The sequence below is a fragment of the Sciurus vulgaris genome, assembly GCF_902686455.1.
Source record: "Sciurus vulgaris genome assembly, chromosome: 11".
NCBI classification, from domain to species: domain Eukaryota; kingdom Metazoa; phylum Chordata; class Mammalia; order Rodentia; family Sciuridae; genus Sciurus; species Sciurus vulgaris.
In genome coordinates, this window is record NC_136472.1 from 7,356,280 (window position 1) to 7,373,893 (window position 17,614).

The following is a 17,614-nucleotide window of genomic DNA, read 5'->3' on the forward strand; positions in this document are numbered from 1 at the left end:
GTTATATTTATTTATTTGTTCTTTATTTTTATGAGGTGCTAAGGATAGAACCCAGTGCCTCACACATGCTAGGCAAACGCTCTACCACTGAGCTACAACCCAGTACCCCCGACCCATATATTTCTTAATAGATAGTAGTATATAAATTCACATAAGGTGCCAAATGTAGGTTTCTCATCTTGATGAACAGCTATGAAAAGAACCCAGATCAGATGATTTTGTTTTGAGTTTATACAGTTCATACTGCAGTTCACTGTGTAACTGGGTGAAAGGGACTGTAAGGTCTGGCCAGTACTCAGCCTGCCCTGGAACGGCCCATACCCCGTGCACACAACTCCAGTGATGGGCTCATCGCCCTTCTGGGCAGACCCTTCCACCTCCAGGTTCTGGAATTTGAGATCTGAGCAACAATGACGCCTTCTCCGTCCCACATCTTTTTGTTTTTATTACCTTCTGCTGTTTCCACTGTGCCTCAGCTGGCTTGATGTGGAAACCCTTTGCCATCCTGACCCAGGTGGTTTGTGTCCAAGTGGCTGGGCAGTGTGGGGAGAAGAAGGAAGGCTCTTTCTTTGACCTGTTGCCTCTCTTAACCTGGCTCCAGATGAATTCCTTGGAAGGGCTGAGGTTAGCTGTGACACCCCTATCCTGTATCTTGGGCAGAGGCAGAAGTGGCAACCAGTTTGGACCCTCAGTCTTTTTTTTGGTACATAACCATTGTATCACATGGTTACAGCCCCTTTTTATTTTGAGACAGGGTCTCGCCAAGTTGCTAAGGCTGGTTTTGAACTTGTGATCCTCCTGCCTCAGCCTCCAAAGTTGCTTGACTCATAGGTGTGGACCACCATGCCTGGCAGAGTCCCTGGTCTTCAGGGCAAAAGCTGTGCAGTTGCTCCTGCCTAGTATTATCTTTCTGGGCCAACTCCTTTCCTGCACAGGGGCTGCCAAGCCCATAGGGTGTCAGAGCTAAAAGCAGTTTAGAAACTGCCTTATTTTACACGAGGGGAGAATGAAGCAGGGGAATCTGGTTACTTCCTGCAAGCCTGAGCTTCATGCTACACACCAGGACACACCTGGTCAGAGAGGGAAAGATGTAGGTTCCCAGGAGTAAGGCTGCAGGTTCCCAAGTGGCTCAGGTGGCCTGTGAGGAAGGTTGGCAAGTCTGGCCAGGGACTCAGCAGGCATGAGGGGCTATGAACACTGGGGTCTAAATGGAGCCTTTGCTTAGTCTCCAGCTTCACTCTGTGCCTTTAATGGGAACCTTTCCAGCCAATTCTCTTGCTCTGCCTGAGGCCCAGTGAACTTGCCACCCTCAGGGCTGATTTGGACTCCTAGGCACAGAAGTGCAGCCTGATGGGCTTTAGGACTTCTGCTCCTGGTCCCCTCTTGCAGTACTGCCTGCCTCTGCTCTATCTAATTCCACTTCCCTCTCCAGAGATGCTCTTTCTGGGCATTCAGGTCAGGAGCAACTGCTGTGTGGTCTTTGGGAGTGCACATGGGCACCCTATGGCCTCCTGCACCACCTCTTCCCCTGGCAACCTGCACAGGGCTTTGGAGCCCTGAGGTGATGGCAGAGTCCAAGCCTTGGGAAAGATGCCCTATGGGGAGGCAGCTATTCCTTTGGTGGGTTGCTGAACAGAAAGGGGAGCCTCTCTCGTCAGTGGAGCAGGGAGACCAGAGGATGGGCTTCGCCTGAAGGCTGAGCTGGAACCCCAGGACTGATGGGGCTCAGTCTCACCCAAGAAAAGCCTCTGACTTCTCAGGCCAGGCTCTCATCCAACTCTGGCCTTGGCCTGCGCAAGAGCTGAGTGGTGTGCCAGAGGGAAGTGGAGGAGGAGGAGGTCAGCCTCCTTTTCTCATCTCGACACCTCAGAACTCTTCCTTGGGACCTGGGAGGTTTCTGGAAAGAGCTGAGGAGGCAGAGGGCAGCAGACACTGCCTCTGGAACAATGCCTGGGCATGTCCTGAGAGAGGAGCCGGCCTGCTGCTACAGCCCAGTGGCAGGGGTGGTGAGCAGGGGGTGCTTTGGAGAGGAGTGGGGAGCTGCTGCCCCAGTACACTGCTGTGTGGGGAGGGCCTGGGGCCACTGAACCTGCCCAGCTCAAAGTGGCTGGCTCTTGCTGACTCCATCCCATGGGAGCCTGATGGCCAGGGCTCAGGCAGCTTCCAGCCCCTCACTCACAGGCATGTTGATGTAGGCACTCAGCAGGGGCGCGCTATGGCCTTCCCGGAGTACCAGCACCTGTGGAGGAGGTGCCATGGAGTAGGGGCATGCACCTTGACCCCTGCTCTGTTCCCTGCAAAGGCCAAGCCAGCTTGTCTGCATTGACCTCAATGACAGGCCACTAGGGCTCTGCTGAAGGGATGGGGAGGCCAGGAGGCCTTGACTGTGCAGCTTCCATACCCCCACCCTGCAGCCCCTGAGGGCCTTCCCTGTACTCACCCTCACTGACCTCCCCAGGGTCCCACTTTCCCTCCAAGAATCACCAGTGGGTGACCTACCTTGATAATATCTGAGATGCCCTTGTTACTGAGACACTCCACAAAGGTCTCCAGGGGGTAGTTGAGCCCTGGCACCAGCAAGGGGACCTAGATTTGGAGACGAAGAGGTAAGGAAGTCAGCCCTCATGCCCAGTTAGGAGTTGGCAGGCTACAAAGTGCACTTGTGCCTGCCATCAGCTGCACTCAGAATTCTTCAGGTTGGGCCAAGACACGGTGCAGCACTGGGAAGCCAAGGCTCCAGGGCCACAAGGTGGGTCTGCGGTTAAGCCTAGATCTCTTGATTCCTGCCAAGCCCAGGGCTGTTTATTCCACATTCCAGAGTCTTAAGTCTCTTCTCCTTCTAACCTGGGATCAAAACTGGGCTGTGGAGGAAAAGCAGGCCGTCTACTCTGTGGTGATTCCCTCTGGGGTAGAGAGGATCTCTTCCTGTAGCAGGAGCAGCTGGGAAGCAGGGTGAGGTTTCTTGGCCCCCAACAATGTTGAACAGACAGGTAGGACCTGGGCTCTGCTGTTTCTTCCCACCTTCTATGTGTCTCCCTGGGCTTGGTAGGTTGGGAGAAAGGTGGCAGAGGCAAGTTCTGCTGCTCCTTCCAGATGCCCCCTGTGTCTGGCTGGAGTTGGTCTGTTGGCCATCTACTAGCCACTGCCCATTCCCTTACCTTGATCTGTTGGGGACTGGTGAGCATCTAATCAAGACCCTGCTCTAACCTGTTGTATCCCATGTCTCAGGGCAGCGGGGTGGTGGGCGGGAGATCCAGTACCTTGAAGAAGGCACGAGGCAGGGCATAGAGTGCCTCGTTGTACAGGAAGCAGATCAGCAGCCCCAGCACAGGTCGGACAGTTGAGGTGTTCTGAAGGTGAAGTGTGAGCTTAAAGGTGGGCCCCAGGCCCTGAACCTGTGGAGGTAGGTGGAGAAGGCCCTCAGGACCCAGGGCCTTGGGTACTGAATCCGAGGAGCCTGGCCCTGCCTATCTGCTTCTTCACAGGTATCCTCAAGTCACCCCCACAGCTGCTCCAGTGCTTTGTCCATTTGCTTTCATCAAAATGACAGAAGACAGACAGGGGTCAGCAGAGGCCTGGAGAGGAGAGGGCCCTGATGGAAGTCACCTAGCAAGTTGGAGGCAAAGCCAGTCAGGCTCATGGCCCCGACTCCCTCCTGTGTCTTCACTGGGGCTCCTGCCCACTCCCCAGGTTTGTCTCATCTCCCACCCTAGTCCTGGTAGATGAGATTTTTCTCCCCTGAGCTCCTCCGTAACCCCTTCCTCCTCTATATCTATGAACTCTCTTTAGGAAAGAGTGATTAGAAACCTGGGTAGAGCAGACAATACACACAGGGACCAACTGAGAGCTGGCTGGAGCCCTGTGGTCCTTTTTTTTTTTTTTTTTTTTTTTTTTCCAAAATGCTTTTCATTTTATTTATTTACTTTTTTTTTTTTTTTTTTTTTTTTTTTTTTGTGGTACTGGGGATCGAACTCAGGGGCCTTGTGCTTGTGAGGCAAGCACTCTACCAGCTGAGCTATCTCCCCAGCCCTGCCCTGTGGTCCTTGAGGTCACTCAAATCTGGGTGTGTGTGCCTCCCCCGTCATGCCCAGGCACACTGCAAGATGACTATGGCTGGATCGGGTTGGCCCTTCCCTGGACCAGGTGGTTCTAGTACCATGGCCTGCCTGTGGCTACTGAAGCAAACAGGTTTCTTCCCTGTACCATGCCATTAGACTCCCTTGAGGCTCCTGGGAAGAAGAGTCCCAAGGTGACACTCTGTGCTCCCTGTCCCATGTCTAGGAGCACAGCACAGAACCAGGGAGCTGGAGAGGAAGTCCCCTTCTGTGGCCAGCCACAGAAGAAGGCAGTGCAGGAAGCAAGAAGGTGAAGGCAGCTCTCCCAGGAGGACGTGGACTTGGTGCCTGGGTCTATAGAAGAAGAGAGGGAGCCCAGGGCCTGGTCTGTGGCACTGGCTCTCGGGGTTAACTGTGTGGCCCTCCTGAAGTCTGCCCTCTGGCCTTGATGGCCCCACACCTGGATGCTCACCACAGCATGCAGCTTGAGCGGTTCCCGGGCTGTGGCTGACATGGGGCTCAGGCTGGACTCAAGGGCCTGCACGTAGGCACGGGCAGCTCGGAGGCGCAGTAGGTAGAGATCTGTCTGGAAGCTCCGGTGCATGGCTGTGAAGGGATACAAGAAGGCTGAGGCTAGAGGGAGGCTGTGAGATACATGCAATGCAGGACCTGCAGAGGCTGGGAATGTGGGGCAGGAGGGACTGAGGCCAAAACCAGCCTTTTGGTGACCTTGGATGCTGTGGATTATGCCCCAATTCCTCTCCACTGGTTCTCCCACCACCTTGCTGCCTGCACCATACTAGTCTCCTTCCCTGGCTCTAAAGGTTAGGGTTTCCTGGACTCTGGGCCTTGGCCTCCTCCTACCCTCCCTAGTCCCCTGGACAACCTTGGCTCTGACCATCCCAAAGAGCAACAGCTGCTGGCTCCTAAGAACAGGGACCTTGATGTTCCCATGTACCTCCACACTGTGTGTCATCTCCAGCAGCATCTGGGTGTCTGGGCCTGCAGCTGCTTCTAACAGCCCATGGTCATCTCCACCGGGTGTCCCATAACACCTCAAGTTCAACACTGTGGAAGCCAGCCTCACTGTCCACCAAGTTACCTTGATTCACCTTTACCCTAACCGTTTACTAACAGCAGATGACCCTTTCTCAGCTCACCTCCAGAGTCCCCCAGCCCCGCTCCTGCCATTGCTTCTTCTGTCCAGACCCAGCACCTTGGTCTGTTCTTGCTTTTTTATTTTTGTGTGAGGTACCTTTGCCAATTTTAAGTTTTGCATCTTTGTTATCCCACTTATCTTTCCTTTTTCCTCTAGTACTTTTACAATTTATTTTTAAACTAACCAGAATTACTTTTTTTTTTTCTTTTCTTTTTTTTTTTTTTTAAGAAGCAAGTTATCCTAATTGTATTTTGTTTTTTTAAGAGACAGGGTCTCTATATGCTGTCCAGGTTGACCTTAAACTCCTGGGCTTAAGTGATCCTCCCATCTTGGCCACCAGAGTAGCTGGGACTTCATGTGTATGCTGCTATGCCTGACTCTAATCATGGTGTTTGGACAGTTGTGCCTTTCCCCACTAATCTGAAATGACGACTTTAACATACACTGACTTTCCACACACATAAGGCCTGTTCTGGACTTCCTAGATGTTCCTAAATGACTTCTGTCTCCTTCCACATCAATGCCATCAACTCCTACAGCTTCATAGTTGATTAGCAATCTTATAGGGTAAGTTGCTTCATTCATTTTTTTTTTTTTTAATTTAGTTGTAGACGAACACAATACCTTTATTTTATTTATTCACTTTTATGTGGTGCTGAGAATTGAACTCAGTACCTCACACATGCCAGGCAAGTTTCCACCACTGAGTCACAACCCCAGGCCTGAGTTCCTTCATTCTTATTTCCCCAAATTTCTGATTTACTTTTAGAATCAACTGATCAAGTCCTTAAAATGAACCCCATGGGAATTTTCTCTGTAACTATGATGTTTCTAGGTTAATTCTGGAAGAATTGTCAATTTTACCATCATGCCTTCCCACCCTAAGATTTGGTAAGTCCATCTGTTCAGGTGGTCTTTCGTGCTTTTGAAGAAAGTTTTATAATTTTCTGTACTAATAAGGCTTTACATTTTCTTATTACATTTGTTTCTAGGGATTTCTTTACTATTATAAATGGGAAAATGTTTCCATTATGTTTGCTAACTGGATATTATTGGTATATACAAAAGATAGTGCCTTTTAAATATTTCACATCTGGTCACTTTCAGAACTTCCTCCTTATTTTCTGCTACACTACCATTGCTTCCATGACATGTTCCAGGTTATGAGAGTCGCTCTTTTTTCTGTCCTCCAATCTGTGCTTCAAACTGAGACCAAGATCAATTTTAAAAACTCAGCAAGAAGAGTTACTACACTTTTCTGCTTGACCTCTTTGCCAGCTCCCCACACCCTAAACACACATCTGAATGTAGCTTTGCATTCCTGGTCCTTTGAAAGCTGGCTTCAACCTGCCTTCCCATTTACTCCTGGTCACTTGGCCTCCTGGCCTCACAGCTATGTGGCAGATGCTGTCTTAAATCCAGGTCAGGGCCTGAGCTTCTACCCCAGCCTCTGCCTAAATTGCACTCCCCACTGTCCGATGGACTTGTAATTATCTTTTGGCATTAATCAATGTTACCTCTCTCCAAAGGTTTTCTTGTTTCCCAGGCAAAAATTCCTTATTGCCCTGTTTGTGCCAAGAGCACAAAGAAACCCCTTCTACTCCTTCACACAACATGAAGTCTCCTAGGGTAGGGACTAGCCTACTCCAAGGCACCCAGCACAAGGCCTGGTATAATCATGTAAAGAATGAAGGAGCAGGAAAAAGTGAACAAGCAGAAAGATCTTGGTTAGTTTCTGAGAATTCTTGCAGCTAGAAGTGACTGCTATCCCTCCAAATTCTAAGGGCACCCGCCCTCACACATAGCACCTATCACCTTGAGGAACAGTGACGTGTAGGCAGGTGCACCTCCTATGCTATCTCTGACTTCTAAGAGTGTGAGACTTGCTGGGTTGGCAGAGGTCCCCTCTGACTGCCCAGGGCACCTGAGTAGCATCCACCACCTCCTTGCTCTTGGGAGCAATTAAGGAGGAAGAAGGAACTGAGTCTTACCAGTGCCAGCCTCCCGTTCTCTCAGTGTCTGATCCACATAGAGCCGAGTCTTTCGGGGCACACTGAGTTTTGTGGCTTGGGCTAGTGGGGGGCCCACCTCGCCTGTGCTCTCCACAAACACTGCTGTGCGCTTCAGGATCTTAATTATCAGGCCACCACCTAAGGAAGTGGACAGAGAGAAACACATCTGTCCTCCCCAGTTCTATCCAACATTCCCATTCCATTCCCTCTACCCAAAACAATCAACTTTTAGAGAACCATTTCTATTCAGGTCTGTCTTCCTGACAAGACTCAGTTTCTGGAAAGAATAAAATATGTCTCAATAGTGTCCTATCATTAATTCACTCAGCAGCTCCTTGTGGAGTGCTAAGATGTTCCTGGCACTGTGGCAGGTGCTGCAATACTAGGGTGAGCTGCCCAACCCAGGCCTGGCCTCTGGGCAACAACATCAAAGTGCTAATAAGCCATCCGAACGGCAACCCAGCCCCAGATAGGATGTGTTTGCAGGCCTGTCTGTCCACAGCTGGTCTACCTGTGCTTCACCTCCTTCTCTCCTCTTTCTCCAGCCTGTCCCCTCCATTCCAATGCCAATGCCCTTGACAGAACTGAGTCCCCTCACCTTGAGTAGTCATGACAAGGGTGTTGTCCTCCCGCCCATAGCGGCCAAAGCAAAGGCTGGTCACTGCATCCTATAGAGACACGAGAGTTAAGCTGAGAAGATGGAGAAGATGATGACCCTGCATATAGCAGGCAAGAGGTGAGGACAGGCCAGGGGGCAATGCTGCCTCCAAAATACTAATTTCCCATCTCCTCTCCAACCTCACTGCCATGGTCAAAGATCCAGACTAAACACCACTGGCCCTGACTTCTGGGGCAATCTCCTGCTCAGTCCTCCAGCCTGTTGTCCCCACCCCATCCTTCACAAGGCTACCTCTGTTGCCTTTGAGAAATACCAGCCTCCAATGGCTTCTCTCCTGTCCTCCTCATCAGTTCACTTAAGACCTTCCAGATATCGGACTCCAACCTGATTCCTCCAACAGTTTTCTCCTCCTTACTTCTCCAAGCACCTGCCCTCACAGCACCTAAAGGTTCAAACCTGTTGCTTTCAGATTTTAGAGTGTGACCCAGGAAAGTTTATACATACACATCATGGTTTCACATGGGATACACTCTGAAATTTATATGCTATTTTTAAAAATGTTGCTGTTGTAATCCACTAAATTGAATTAAAAGTTCATGAGAGTATAAAAACCTCTGTTCCAAACCCTACCAAACTACCTGGATTCTCCCATCAGGGCGCTTCATCCCTCTTGACCTTCGTTCCTGCTGCCTCCCATCTGGAATATTCTCCCCCCATTTATCCACATAGCAAACTAATTTACCAGGTGAATGGCCATTTGCTCCGTGAAGCGTCTCATGAGTTTCATCCCCATCTGCCTTTCAGCTTCTTCCCCTAGTCACTGGCCCCTCTGCTCTTCTAGCACTTTGCTCTGCTCCAGTCTGCACTGTGTTACTATGCTGGGTCTCTTTCTGGCTGTCACCTTAGATTGTAAGCTCCCTGAAAACATTATTTTATCCCACCCTACCACAAATGGTGATGTACATATAAAGTGCTTGAAAAATGTTTCTGAAAAGCTTTGATATAGGGTTGGGAGAGGCAGCTAAAAAAATTCACAAGCCCTGGAGACTGGGGCAAGGAGAGGTCAACAACAGGTGATGGGGTGGGGCTCACCGGGGTGCGGATGATGTTGAGCAGGGCCTTGTCGCGGTAAATACGGACCTCTCCATTGGCCAACCCAGCCATGACAGCCTGTAGACCCCGGGAGCGCTGCTCCAGGAGGTTCATGGTCAGGATGGTGGCGGGCATCTGCACTGTCCACAGTTTCTTACCCTGGAATGAAACAGACAGTGTCTTCAGGGGGCTCAGGGATTAGAGTAGGAAGAAGATATGGCTTGAAGTTGTGGGGTAGGAGAAGCCAGGAGGGCTTTCTAGCCAAGGGGACTGTGTGGACAGATACGGAGGGGCTGGGGCTTGCCAGAGGCCATACCTTGTGAGTAAAGCCATGCAGGCTGTCTTGGGTGCTGCCCACCACCAGGACCTTGTGTACCCGGACAAGCCCCACAGGCTGGGAACTCAGCTCAATGCAGTACTTGGGGCGCTTGGAATCTCTGTGGAATAAAGGCACATCATAGTGACCAAGGGAAACCTCTCCATTCCCTGGCTGACTCTCCTCCTTCTAAGTCCCACAGCCTAACCGGCCTAACCTCAGAGGGGCCCTGGCACCAGAGCAGATGCCCAGGGGTTTGTTTCCACCTCTGCCGCTTTAGTAGATGTGTGACACTGGAAAGCATCATGTGAGTTCTCCTACCCTGTTCCCTCCTGCCTTCACTCTGGCGACCTATATGATAGCTTGACATTTAACAGAGCTTTCAGTGAGCTTATTTTAGACTAGTCCATCAAGTGCTAGCAGACTTGGGCAGTTAACTAATTTATGAGAAAAGGATGAAGAGTTTGCCCTGGGTAGATGCACTGTTTTCAATTTCCTGGTCTCCCAACCTTGCTTCCCTTATCCAAAGAGTGGGACAACTCCTGCATTCCAACCACAGGCAAAGTCCTACTTTTCCCTATCACCAAGTACAGGTCAACATCATGGCCCATCTGACGACTGTGACAGCCCACTGGTCTCTGGGCCTCCTTCTAGTTACTCTGCCCAGCAAAATAATTTTTAAATTTTTTTTTTTTTTTTTTTTAAGATTGGGTCTGTGTTGCCCAGACTGGTCTAGAACTCCTGGGCTCAGCCATCCTCCTGCCAAGTAGCTGGGACTCCAGGCACATGTCACCAGGTTCAGATTTCCTCACATTTTTGAGCAACTGGTTCATGCCACCTCCATGGATGGGCATTCCTGATCACCTTAACCATGTTATTTTTTTTTCCCATTGAGCCTTCATTTCTCCTTCATTATACACATTCAATTCTAAATTGAATGTGTATAATGTTGACTTTAATACATGCCTTTCCCAAGAGGAGAGGGACCATATTTATAGTGTCTTGTTTATGAACATAGACCCAATTCCTTACACAGTGGTCAATAAATGGTAGTGCTCCATAAATATTTCTGGAATTAAAAAATGCATGAAATATCAAACTAATGCATAAGGAAGTGTCACATACACAAAGTGATATAACAAATACGAGAGACTCTCTAGTTCCTCCACTTTGACTGCATTGCTCACCTATTATGGCCGCCTCACCAGGCTCCTGCTTTGCCAGTCCTTGTCTCATAAACCTCCAGATAGTCCCTCTATGCTAATGGGCTCAGTCTCCTTCATAAAACTCTCAGCTCTTTTCATTCCCATATTAGATTCCCAAAGCCCCCTTGCTCATCTTGCCAGCCCCCGAGACAACCAGGTTGCTGCAATGTTCCTCTGGCCTGGAGACCATGGCTACCTTCTCAGGATATAGATGTTTCCATTGCGACAGGCAGCTGCAAGCCGGAACTCCACGTCAAACTGGCCAGAAACCTCCAGGAAGACTGGGACGCTGGGCAGGCTCATCTGCGAAGAAGAGACTCAAACATCCTGATCTCTCAGAGCCCCAACCCCTCCCTGGTCCGAAGTAACTCCTTTGAGTTGTCTAAATGGCTTCCTTATCTAAAGTAACTCCTTCCTTGTCTGAACTCCCAACGTCCTCATTCACACCCTGCTGGTCACAGGTTAGACTCATAATTTTTCTGGAGGGAAACATGGCAATATGTAGCAGAAGCCTTTTAGTCTAGCCCTTTGGCTAAACTCTGTTGCATCTAGGACTCCATCATAGGGAAGTATTTCTACAAGCACACAAAGATGCCAAGCAAGGACTTCTATTGCAGTGGTACTAACAGTGGGGAAAAAAAAATGAAAACAACTTAAGTGTACAACAACAGATGGCAGATAAGTTGCACTACTCTAGCTAATGGGTATGTGTGGCCTTTAAAAAGGCTGAAGTGGTTTCAGACATATGATCCTATACTTAACTGATCATGTACTTCAATGTATAAAGAGCACATTACATGATCCCATATCATGATCCTATTTTTTTTTCTTTCTTTTTTTAAAATGGTACCAGGGATTGAACCCAGGAATGCTCTCCCACTGAGCTACATCCATAGTCCTTTGTAAATATTATTTTGAGATATGGTCTCACTAAGTTGCTGAAGCTGGTCTCGAACTTGTGATCCTTTTGTCTCAGCCCCTGAGTTGCTGAGATTACAGGCATGCTCCACCATGCCCAACCATGATCCTGTTTTTTATAAAGATGTAAAGTTATATATCTATGTCCATATAAGAAACTGTCAGAAAGATATATGCCAAAAAATTTTGTTTTGGTACTGGGGATTTAACCCAGGGGTGCTTAACAAACTGAGCCACATCCCTAGCCCTTTTTATTTTTTATTTTGAGACAGAGTCTCACTAAGTTGTTTAGGGCCTAGGTAAATTGCTGAGGCTGGCTTGAAATTTCAGTCCTCCTGCCTCAGCCTCCTGAGCTGCTGGGATTACAAACACGTGGTACTGCACCCAGCCAAAATTGTAATAATAGATATCTGTGGGTGGTGGGATTTGGGGATATGAATTTATATATTTTTTCTTCATACTTATCATTAGTTTCTAATTTTTCTACAGTGAATGTGTCCTATGCAGAAATACTTGGGAACACAAGGAAAGATTATAGCCTGGGCCTTGGGTATGCCCAGGGTCAGTCAGACCCAACACTGACCTTGGCCAAAATGGTGAAGGCTTCAGGGTCCAGCACTAGGATCTCCTTGTTCTCAGTGCCCAATACCAGGCATGACACAGCATCCTCATCAGCCAGGTTTTTCTTCAAGGTGATCATGGAGGTGATGACTGTCTGTAGAAGGACTCTAGGGGTCACTCAAGGAATCCTACACCATCCCCCGACACCCCTAATGCCACAGGAAGGGAAGAGGGCAAAGGACAGGAGGAGGAGGAGGATGACAAGAAGCATCAGAGATGTGACAGAATTATATGCAAACATGTTTATGCAACACGCTTCCTAACAACAAAAGGAAACACTAAGTCAATTGTAAGCTATTTCCATGATCAAACCAATAAGGACATTCCTTAAAAATCATATTTTAAAACATTCAATGACTTAGGGAATGTGTCTAATGGAGAGGAAAAAAATAGGTAAAGTCATGTTAGTATAATCTCAATATTAAAAATATATAAACATGCTGGAAGAGGGCTGGGCATAGCTCAGTGGTAGAGTGAGTGGTTGCCTACCATGCACAAGGCCCTGGATTGTGGTTTTATATATATGAAAAGACACTGATCATATACTTCAGTGTGAAAAGAGCACATTATGTGATCCTGTATCATGATCCTGTTTTTTTCCTTTGTCTTTTCTTTTTTTTTTTTCAATGGTACTGGGGATTGAGCCCAGGGATGCTCTCCCACTGAGCGACACCCCCAGTCCTTTCTAAATTTTATTTTGAGATAAGATCTCAAATAATAGCAACAAAAAAATTGCTGGAAGGTTAAACCCTCAAATACAAAGACTGGTTATCTCTGACAATGAGATCATGGTGCTTTCCTAGAATTTCTACAGTGGGCACATGTTCTTTTGTAATTAAAATTGGACAACAAACAAAAGAAAAAAGATGCTCCCTTTTTAAGGAATTTCTCATATGGAAATTAGCAGAACCAAAACATTTTTCTTTGGATAAATTAGCTTCCTACTGTGTGATCATCATTAAGACGGATAAAGAAGGATCACTCTCAGCACACAGGAGGAGAACAGTCACAGAAACATGGATAGACATTAGTGGTCCCAGTCACCTAATCATAACACATGCTTGGAAAGACTGTCCCCTTCTCTTCCAGATAATTAATCCACTTCTCAGTTTGAAGAGTACTCAGGTGCCAACAACTGCAGACCTGAGCTGCTGATCAGCAGGAATGAGCACTGATCTCACAGAACTGAGAGTCATGCTAACAGCACAGCACATGTCAGCCAGCATGTTTAGCTAAGGTGGCCTCTACAGGCATGGATGGTCCCATGAAAAATAAGGAGAGAATAAAAGGGAAACATTTTTTGCCTGATGTTCGGATGTGAATGGCTATGTAAACAAACTATGAATGAAATCATGAATAACCAATGCAATAATCAAGAGTCACTAAAAAAGTATTTTGGTTTTTTGCAGTACTGAGAATTGAATCCAGGGGTGCTCTACTTCTGAGCTACATCCTTAGACCTTTTCATCTTAAAACTAGATGTTGCTAAGTTGTTGAGGTTTCAAACCTGTGATCTTCCTGCCTCAGCTTCCCAAGTAGCTGTGATTACAGGTGTGCACCACTGTGTCTGGGCCTAAAAATGAAGTTCTTGAAGATTATTGAAGGCTCAAAATTTAATGTTACATACTCAAGGGAAACAGTACATACAGGGGTATTTTTGAAGGAATGTACCAAAATGGTAAGAGTAGAAATCTCTGGGTAGTAAAATTAGAGTCATTTACATTTCCCCTTTACGCTTCTCTTTATTTTCCCAAAGTACCTTTACCCTCAATAAAATAAAAACTACATGTAAGTTATATAAGAGTGCATATTTACGTGTTAAAAGTTGTCCCTATTAACTGCACATGTAGAAGGCACTGCTGTGTTATGACTGTACATACGTGCTGTGGCTGCAAGGGAAACTACAAACTCAAACTGGTCAGGTTTGGCTATAAAACTTACTACCACTGATGTTATATGGTTTTAAAAAATGTAAGTTTTTTTTTTTACAGGGTAATAAAAAGAGAAGGGGGTGCCAGGCATGGTGGCACATATCAGTAACTCCAGCTAATCAGGAGGATGAGGCAGGAGAATCACAAATTCAAGACCAGCCTGGGCAACTTGACAAGACTCTGCCTCAAAACTAAAAATAAAAAGGGCTGGGAATGCAGCTTAATGGTAGAACACCCTTGGTTCAATCCCCAGTACCAGAGGGGAAAAGAAAGAAGGAAAAAAAGGGAGAAAAAGAGAGGGGGGGGGCGGGAGAAAGAGAAAAAAAGAAAGAAAAAGTGTTACCTGCCGCCTGATGGTCTTGGACTTGTGCTGGTTCACAAATGCCTCCATTTCACTCAGCTCCAGCTGCAGAAACCTGGACACAGAGAAGTGGTACATGCACTTTCCCAGCCTAGTCCATGGCCACTCCCTCCCCTCTGGCTCTTCCCAGGATCCTTACCTGAGTGACTGTACAGACAAAGGCACCTCTGCTTTCTCCCTGCAAGAAGAGTGGCCAGCACTACAGGTTTAGTAGAAGAATGGCCCCCAGGGGTAGGAGTTTTGGGATGCAGGAGTGGGTGTGGGAGGGGTCAAGGGGAAGTGGGGCTCTCACCGGATGCCCTCCAGCATCTCTTTCAGGGTCAAGGGGTCTATCCGGTCCTGTGACAGTATGAGAAGAAAGGAGAGCCTGTGAGCTCCAGCACCCATGCCCTCAAGATCCCACACTTTCAGGGGTTCCTCTTCTTTTCTACTTCCTTCCCAACTTTCCTGCATTGAGCCCCAAGTTCCTTGATTTGAATCCAGCCTCGGGGCCAAGGTCAACCACATCATCCTCTTTAATGATGCCTCCCTCAAAGTCCCCTACTCTTGCTGCTTCCAGCTCCCTACTCTTCTCTTGTGGGCCACTGCCTTTTTTGGTTTCCCTTGCTCCACAGATGGGCAAGTGTGTGGCTAATGCAGAGGGATTCTCTGGGTTCTGCTCCAGCACCTGAACCAGCACCTCACCCAGAAGGCCACCACTGCTGCTGTTGGAGATGGATCATGGTCGACCTCCCACCACTGGCCCACCTATGGGCCCACTCTTCCAGCACAGAGCCTGGCCCTCCTCACTCTATGCCATCTTTGCCTTCTTGTTCCCATGCCCAGTGCTGCTTACCTCCTTGACTTGGTTCCAAAGGTCTTGTTCCAGAGGGTTTAAAGGCAACAGGGGAAGACTGAACTTGAAGTAGGGTCTGAGATTCTTATATATGTAGACACAAGGGCCTGAAGCAAGTGCCAGAGCTGGAGTCCGGGTCTCATGCTGCTCCATGAGGAAGGCAGCAGCAGCAGCCGGCAGAGCAGGCAGTGGGTTTTCTGTCAGCACTGTTGGTCCTTTGAGCACCTTCAGGCGGGGCTGCTTCCCACCAGGGCCAAGATCTCCCACCACTAGCTGCAGGGGAAAGAGGGCTCACTCCAGGCTTAGTGTCCAAGAGGTCTCTCCACTGACCTCCTCTTGGGCTGGGCCTTTTTACTGATGTTCATTTCTTTATCCTCATACCAACAAAGGCCTTGCCATTGGGCTTATAAATCATGTGTCATCAGGCTTATAAATCAACCTTTCAGAGCTCAGGTTTCCCACAGGAAAAATCGGAACACTACCTCATGATACAAGTAGTGAAAAAAAAAAAATGAGATAATGAATTACAGAACCCAGTAAGTGCTTGTGAGGAATAGGTGGTAGCTGATGTTTTTATTTGTCCACTCATTATTCATCTCTTTCCTTTTCTTTGTTTCCTTTCCCTATCTCTTTCCCTCTCTTATATCCAAGACCTTGCACACACTACACAATTGCTCTACCTCTGGGCCAAACAATTATTTCTTTGCATTTTTATTATCTTTATATTAAAATTGAATTTAAAATTTACTTTTTTATTATGGAAAAATCCCAGTCATAAACAAAATAAGAGAAACGTGTACAACGAATTTCCATAAACCCATTACCCGTTTTCAATAATTATCAGCTTATGGCCAACCTTAAAAATCAATGGTCTCTTGATAAACATAAAACTCTCACTTCCCCCCAGATTTTAATGCCCGACCCCAGCTAAGAAATTTTCTCTTCCAGCAACGAATCACGTCAAAGTAACTAAATTTTAAAAAGTTTGTCTTGATATAATCCCCAGCAGCATTCTGTTCTGCTTTACCTTCTTCAGTCGGGATTAGGAAATCAACAAGTTCTTTCCGCTTTACAAGCAAAAATAAAATTTAACACTAAGAGTGCTTTCTTCACTGTACACGTGAATTCCAGATTACGCCGAGTCTCTTTGGAGCCATCGGAAAGCTCTCACTTATGGGTACTTACCCACCCCCAACTCTGCTGGGCGAACTTACCTTGTACTCTCCGTCCCCATGCAAATCTGCCAGGGCTGGAATAAACAAAAAGGCCATAAATCGGACTCTCAAAATCCCAGAGCCTTCGCCAAGGAATCATTATCTGGCCCCCTCGCCCTCTTAGCGCCAGGGGTTCCTGATTCTGGAGACTCACCCAGGCAGGCGGAAAAGGTGTGGATGTTGGCCATGGGGTCGTAGTGCGCGTCCAGCCATTTCGAATTGGCCTCATTGCTGGAAAATGGGGGGCAGAGTTGAGGGGTGAGAAACACGCGAGGGGAAGGAAACGTTGGCGGAGCTCGTGCCTGAGTCCGAGGAGTGCGGGGAGCTCTGAACTGGGCGTACAGAAGTCGGGTCCACGTCCCAGGGCGTCGGTTACCCCGCCCCAGGAGTCCTTCCAGGGCTGCCGGCGCTGCCCGAGAGCCGCGGGAGCCCAGAGCCCGGCGGCCAAGGCACTCTCGGGTACCAGTGTGGGAAAGGAAACCCTGAGAACCCGGTTCACCTCTCAGTCAGGCCGCTGTCGGAATCGGACGAAGACGCAGCAGCCATCCTCGCAGGCGTCGTCTGGGCAACCAGCCCCGCCCCTGGCGCGGCGCAGCGCCCAATCGTGCCCGGGCACCAGGAAGCACGCTTACAAAGGTTCCGGGGCGAAGCTCCCCCCGCCCCGGGCCTGGAGACCCCATGCTGAATGCGCTGGCCTTCATGCTGGTGGTGCAACGTGCTGAGGCGCAGTCCCTTCGTCTCCGCTTATTTTGCTTTATGGCTTCTGGTCCCTGCAATCTCTGGGTCAGGGACGGGGCCCTCTGGCTTCGAGGCCTGGAGAGGAGCCCCATAGACTTTGAACGCCGAAAGGGTGAACCCAGTTGAAGAGGGCCACGTCCACCCTGGTTGCCTTAGTCTAGAAGCCCAAGCTCTGGGAAGCCTAACACAGGGATTAAGGGACAATCTGGGGGATCCTGCCCAAGTTGCTTGTTTCTAGTTTTTAGGCTCCCCGAATAAATTAAAGTGCAAGAAATGTCACAAAGGAGGGCGGCTAAAATTGTCCTATGTGTGGCTGTGCATCCTCTTTTAGAGATGATGTCAAAATCCTGTTCTGGGGGCTGGGGTTGTGGCTCAGTGGTAGAGCTCTTGCCTTGCATGTGTGAGGCACAGGGATGGATCCTCAGCACCACATAAATATAAATAAAGATATTGTGTCCGTCTACAACCAAAAATATTTTTTAAAAAAATCCTGTTGTGGACAGGAGGGCAAAAAGGAGGACTCACGCACACTGTAAAA

At 48.3% G+C, this 17,614-nt stretch overlaps 1 protein-coding gene across 1 annotated transcript; it reads right to left on the bottom strand.

Annotated features, from left to right (window-relative positions):
* Positions 1–61: 61 nt before the first annotated feature.
* On the bottom strand, positions 62–16,929 carry BBS1 (Bardet-Biedl syndrome 1). The gene is made up of 17 exons (XM_079103662.1): positions 16,838–16,929; positions 16,493–16,569; positions 16,339–16,373; positions 15,125–15,397; positions 14,582–14,628; positions 14,429–14,467; positions 14,272–14,344; positions 11,960–12,091; positions 10,655–10,761; positions 9,254–9,374; positions 8,938–9,096; positions 7,825–7,894; positions 7,206–7,364; positions 4,528–4,661; positions 3,261–3,395; positions 2,500–2,586; positions 62–2,239 (listed from the first exon to the last, which is right to left on the bottom strand). Exons 1-17 carry the CDS (start codon positions 16,882–16,884, stop codon positions 2,153–2,155), a joined length of 1,782 nt encoding a protein of 593 aa, XP_078959788.1. The 5' UTR covers positions 16,885–16,929; the 3' UTR covers positions 62–2,152.
* Between the last annotated feature and the right edge of the window lie 685 nt (positions 16,930–17,614).